The 6397-nt window shown below is 46.1% G+C and overlaps 1 protein-coding gene across 1 annotated transcript in view; it reads left to right on the top strand.

The window, feature by feature from the left end:
• Positions 1-6: 6 nt before the first annotated feature.
• The window catches only part of LOC130584459 (glutamine--fructose-6-phosphate aminotransferase [isomerizing] 1-like), a gene marked incomplete at its 3' end in the record, with an annotated part of 23157 nt that continues 16766 nt past the window's right edge, over positions 7-6397 (top strand). Inside the window, exon 1 of the mRNA XM_057384452.1 lies at positions 7-16. Within this exon, the coding sequence (XP_057240435.1) occupies positions 10-16 (7 nt within the window). The remainder of the gene's footprint in view (positions 17-6397) is intronic.

Here is a 6397-nt window from a genome sequence, read left to right as displayed (position 1 = left end):
GGGCGCACCATGTGCGGTAAGCACGGCACCGGGCTGGGCTGGGCCGCGCCGGCCGGGCCCCCTGAGCCCGCTGTGAGCCCGCGGTGCGGCCCCGGCCGGGCGGGGAAGGAGGGCGCCTGCCGCTGCCGCCTGTAGCGAGAGGCGCCCCGGCCCCGTTATCCCGACTGCCGGCGGCCCGGGGAGGCGGCTCGCACCGCGTTAGTGTGTTACAGGGCGAATTGTCCCCAAATCGTAAGCGGATGTGGCGGGAGCGGACAAAGGGCCGGTGGTCCGTGCTGTGCGGGCGGTTTGCGCCCTGTGCCCGCGGGCTCGGCTCGGTGCTGCCGGGGAAGCCCAGCCCGGGCCCGGGAATTCCCGCTGTGCTTCCCGCAAGCCCCGGTGACCCGGCGCAGGCGGGGCCCTGTGGGAAGGGGCGCTCCGGTGGCGTTTCCAGACGTGGCTCTGGTCCTGTCGGGAGTCCCCTCTCCCACTCTGGGTGCGAAGTGGTGGTGGTGTTTTTTTTTTAGGCGTTACAACTTCTGATGATTATTTTTCGTGGGTGGGTTCGGTTTGGCCCGGTGTGGGCTTGAGGACGGACTGGGCCGTGGGTTCGGCCTGGCCGGGCTGGGCTGTGCCGGGAATGAGCCCTGAGCTCGGCCCGGCGGGGCTTCTCCTCCTCTTCCCCTGGCAATACAGCACGCTACTTCATCCTTTAGACACAGGAATAGGATTTATCCTTCCTCTTCCTATCCCGTCATCTTCGTGTTTTTCCATGGAAATTTATGCAACAGCGTTCTGTTGGATTTTCCTATTTTCCTTCCACGCTTCTTTTGGGTTTTTTTCTGTATTTTTGTGTGCAAAATTATGCTCTAAGCAAAACTGTGGGTTTTACACTTAAGGCACAAGTTGCCATTTCTTTCATTGTTTTTGTGGGGTTGAACCGGAATTGCCTTCAAGCTGTCAAGTTGTGGAATGCTGTGGAGAATCAATCGGAAACTCATAGCTCACATTTAACATTGTGTTAATTTGTGTTAGAAGTACAAAGCAGAGCAACGCTAAGAACAGGAGGGATAATTATTATTACTAGAAATAGCTTACTGCAGGAATAGGGATGATTGTGGTGTCTTGTGCTTGCCTTATCTGAGGTATGGCCTTTGAAATGTGTGATTTTAACATTCTGCCTTTTGGCTATCACAAGCCCTTGAAAACCCTGAGGGCTGTTACTTAGTTGTGTTCAAGATTTAAGGTGTTTCTCTCCTATTTGATACAAGTGAAGTTCTTCTTCGATATTGAAACATTTTATGAAAAGACTGAGGAAAATATTAGGGTTTAGCCTCTGTTTTTGAGTCTTGCTCTGGGAGTCGGGCCTGTATCACATAGTGAGAGTGAGTTGTCTCTGCTCCCCGAAGGGRTGGTTTGTCTGGAGCAGAGATTTCCCAGCCTGTGGCAGCTGTGTGAGAGCCCTCAGACAACAACATTTCTGTGATGGAGTTGTGAGTGGGGACATACATTGCTTTATCTTGCTACGCTGCCTGGTTGGAAGCCATCCACGTTCAGAGTTTTATCCAATTCATCTCACACAAAAAGGTAGTTAKTAAGATGAGTTTTAAAAGAAATAAATTTGACAATGCTGCTATTGTTATCTGAATTCTTAGATACCTCACTTTGTTACACTGAAGGGAGGGTTTCAGTTCACTTCATCAACAGCTTCCAGACGGGAATTTCCAACATAGTGTTTGCAGCCTGATGTTCAGGTTTGTGATCTTAGAAAATCCCATGATCTGATGGGCTTGTACTGCTGGACAGGTAAAGGAAAGAAGTCTCAAAGTACAGACCCTTGGTGCCTTCTATGAATACTGTGCTGGGTTTTGTTTGTAATAGTATTGGTGAAAAATAGGGTTTGTCCTTGGAGTGTATTAGAAACTTGCAGTTTGAAYTCCTGGCTAGGTGTAAGTTGGGTGTGCTTTGGTCTGAATGCACCAAACCAATTSAATGGCATCTATGAAATAGTTCAGAAAACAGGTTTTTCAAGGTAGCCAGGCTCAATAGRCTGTTCTGTAAATCAGTAAACCTGTCATGTGCCATGACTGATTTTAATGACAAAAAGGAATTGTGGAATTTAGGTCTTATTTTACTAGTAGTTATTGAAGATGAAAATGGGCTTAGGAAAGACTTGAGGAAACTTTGGGGATATGTGTACATCAGTGGGGACATTCAGCCCCCCCACATCTGTTACACCTGGGTGTACCTGGTGTCTGCCTTGGAGTGAAGCGTGGGGTAGCAGCTCTGGCCCAAAATGAGTCCCTAGAATTGCTGCTCTGGTTGTTTACTCTCAACAGGAGAAATCCTGCCCATTTTAGCTGGAGAGGGAGTTGTGTGCGTGGGCAGGAAGTGTCCAGTGGACAAACGTGGATCTCCATGGAGTGGATGTTTTTTTGCTTTGCGTTTTCTGAGTCTGGAGGTGAGGAATTGTGTGTTAGCTCTCCCCTGTGCAACTCCTAGACACAACAATGACAGTGAGCTTGTGCCTGACCTTGTGCTCCTCAGGCTCTGCAGGAATGGGGATGTTTTGGGATGTGGGRTTGGCACCTCCCTGAACTGCTGGGCAGCAGCAACAGGAGCTGCACTCCAGTGGTGCGGAGCATCTCTTCTAAGACAAAGGATTCTTTGGCATTATTGTACTGATTTTGTACATATTGTACTGATATTGTACTGATAACATGGTCTATGGAAATGAGTTAACAGTAATAGGGTAAAGGAATTTGTAAGTAAAGCCAGCCTGAAGGMTTTTCTGTGTTTTTTAGGAAAGGGATTTGGAGAAGCAATTCCTGAGTGACTTCATGTATCTGGAGAAGATAATTTACCTGGAAGTGGTTATTTCATTTGCCTGTGAATGTCCCATGAAATAAAGGAACCTGAACTCCCAAAAAGTTCACAGGAAAATAAAGTTCTCAGAACTGTGACTGTCAGCTTTAGAAATCATGAATGTCCATTTGTTGAAAATGCTATTCTGTTAAAAGTACCAACTCTTAATAGGGAATTCTTTAGGTTGTTTGTGGTAAGAGGGCCTGGGATTTGTGCTTGAATATTAAAAATCAGCTCTAAGAGAGATYTGAGTGTCACAAGCAGCTGAATATCTGTTCTGGTGGTTCCCTTGGTAAGRTATTTAAGGCAAACCTGCAAGAAATGAAATGGTTTATGTTCTACATTATATTGTTCAATATAATTATATTGTTCAAGGGATTTCACTTAAGAGAAATATATACAGAACTTATTACTGTGGATCTTGGCATGATTTCAAGTAAGCTGACATGCTTTGAATTGGTCTTTTCAGTCCACATGTGCAAAGTCCTGTGTCAGGTTAGTAGTTGAAATATTTTATGTTGTCAAGTGTGACTGCTGTTCTAATTCTGAAGTGTGTTGGTGTCAAGCCCAGACAGGAGGGTTGTGTTTTCTGAGGCTGTCAGGTAGGAATTCCTGTAGTATCCTTACTTCTCTCATCTCGTGGCTGGGAATTCACAATTATAAACAGTGCTGGATGAGAAAAAAGCTCACAGGGTTGTTTTTTTTTCTTTCACCTCGAAAAATGCCAGCTCAGGGTTCGTCAAGGTGGAGTGATTAAATATCATTAKATATCCTGGTTTGCTGCAATACTTCCTCTTGCTGGTTTGTTCTGCAGTGTTACAGAGGGCAGGTGTGACGYTATTGCTGAAAGCACTGGCATGGAAGGGGATCTAAATATGTTATGGAAATGAAAACTCCTTTTTTTGGGTCTGCTGGGGTCCTGAAATTCATGGTGGGCTGGTTTGGGGAGTGTTCTGCTCAGACTTCAAAGTTTGTAGGTATTCAACACCTGGCTTCCAGGCTGGTCATGCACCATTTGAGACCCTGATGGAACTCCTTGRATTTGCCTTGGAATTCCATCCAAACCGACATGTTTCTGTTGAATGATTTCAATGAGCTGTCACTTTGATGGAGAAATTAGCACTTCTGAGAGGGCTCCTGACCAAACTGTGCACTTGATTTTCTTTTGTGTCTCACCTTGTGTCGATTGATTTGAATAAGAGGTCGGGAAGGAGAGAACAAGGCTTGAACAGGGCATTGGGGCTTGGAGGAAAACATGCCTCTGGTGTGTAAAAAAAGATCTTTTCCAGGCTGAGCTGTAGCATTGGTGTTCTGCGTGCCGCCTCAGCTGTATTTTGTACCTGCATGAAGGGACCCTTTGTTCACTTTGAGTAAAAAGAGGGCTTTTCTTGAAGGGATGTGGCTGTGTCACCTGGGCTGTTGTGTCACCTGGGCTGTTGTGTCACCTGGGCTGTTGTGTCACCTGGGCTGTTGTGTCACCCAGGAGCTGTGGGGATCCTCACTGCACAGTGACACAGGTGGGACCCACGGCTCAAGGTTTAATTCCAGAGAAAACTTCTCTCTTCAGAGCCCTGTTGGTGGCTGCTGGGAGAAGGAGACATTTTTCAGAAATACTCTTAGATCAGTGAAGTATAAAAAGCCCTTTGCATCCTTTTTTTCCTCATCAGTGTTTCTGTCAAGGGCAGTGGAACTGTACTTAAAAGTGGAAGTGATTACAAGCTGTGATTGCTCAGGTATTCCTGAATGATCCAATAGTTAAGAGACAGTAAAAATGCTGTYTTCTAAATGGGGATTCAAACTTTACCCAGCTATGAAGAATTGCATCATTACAGGATGTTTGTAAAGGGAAATGAAATACATTTGTAAATATTTCCAATAAATTAAGTTTATTTATGCATAGTTCATCATGATAAGTGTCATGAATGGGTGATAAGCCTTCAAATACCAGATTTTAGCCTGTAGGTTAGTAAGTCATGTGTTTAGGAAAACTTTTGTTCTTTTACAGGAGCCTTATTGTCTCTTATTTTACTTTAATGGTGCGCCATTTAAACATATTTTATTTTTTTTTTTTTAATTTTTTCCTGTTTTCTCTAAGGTGAGTTTTAAACTTCCCTGTTTTACTTGCCTTCTCATTTGTAAAAAGTGTTGCTGTTGCTCATAGATGAGTTCTTAGCATTTGATTTTCCCAGTGGCATCTCCATTATTATTCCAGCTATTTTCCTCTCAGGATTTAAAAGCTGAACTGAATCAAAACTCTGGGGTCTGTTTTTTGGAAGAGGGTGTCCATATTTTGCAGRATTAACACAGTATTTGCATTTCTTCTGGTTTCCTTATTTTTCATAGTCTCTGTGTTTTCTGAGAGGCAACACTGAATTCCTTAGGTTAGGGGTTTTTTTTTGGGAGGTGTTTATTTTTTTTTTTTTTTGGCATTCCTAGTCCTAGGTTCAGCTTTGCTTTACAGGCCTCATGAATAATCTTAATATAATTGTGCTGTAATTATTAGTAGTTTTCAATGCCTGTGAGTAATGCCAAGTTGGCTCCTTTCTGGGTGGGTATTTTGTGTCTGTTTGCAGTACAGGCAGGAATAAACACTCTGGTTTTTCCTCTCATCCCRGCTGAGCCACCCTTTCCTGTGGGGAATCCTGTCCTGCACCACCAGCAGTTGGGATCCAGAGCAAGGAGGCAGGGTTTGGGCTCTTGGTTGAAGTTTTTTGAGTTTAGGTGTGACTGAACTTGCTGAAATCTACAGAGAAAACAACTGAAGTCGCTGGCTGATTTGGGTTCRGAAGGTGTCCAAAGTCAACCCTTTTGGAGGGAGCCAGTTTTGGTTCAGAGTAAATCACAGTCCTTGTGCCCGAAGCCATCCTGTGGTCTGGGAGCAGTCCCTGACAGCCCTATTGCCTGCCATCCTTTGGATCCTGGAACATTCCCTGACACCCCTGTTCTGTGCCATCCTTTGGGTCCTGGGGCATTGGATCGTGGAACATTCCCTGACACCCCTGTTCATCCTTTGGGTTCTGGAGTATTCTCTGACAGTCCTCATCCCTGCCATCCTTTGCTCCCATTTCATCCCTGGCATCCTTTGGGTCCTGGGACATTCCCTGACAGCCCTCATCCCTGCCATGCTGTGCTCCCAGTTCATCCCCTGCCATGCTGTGCTCCCAGTTCATCCCCTGCCATGCTGTGCTCCCAGTTCATCCCCTGCCATCCTGTGCTCCCAGTTCATCCCCTGCCATCCTGTGATCCCAGTTCATCCCCTGCCATCCTGTGATCCCAGTTCATCCCCTGCCATCCTGTGATCCCAGTTCATTCCCTGCCATCCTGTGCTCCCAGTTCATCCCTGACACCCTTGTTCCCTGCCATCCTTTGGGTCCTGGAGCATTCCCTGACACTCCTCATCCCTGCCATCCTCTGCTTTCTGTTCATCCATCACATTCCTCATCCCTGCCATGCTGTGCTCCCAGTTCATCCCCTGCCATCCTGCAATCCCAGTTCATCCCCTGCCATCCTGCAATCCCAGTTTGTTCCCTGCCATGCTGTGCTCCCAGTCCAT

This window comes from Malurus melanocephalus, unplaced genomic scaffold, assembly GCF_030028575.1.
Source record: "Malurus melanocephalus ecotype Western Australia unplaced genomic scaffold, MMel_1.1 scaffold_709, whole genome shotgun sequence".
NCBI lineage: Eukaryota > Metazoa > Chordata > Aves > Passeriformes > Maluridae > Malurus > Malurus melanocephalus.
The sequence above is the reverse complement of the archived record's forward strand: the minus strand, read 5'-3'. Positions and strand labels throughout refer to the sequence as shown.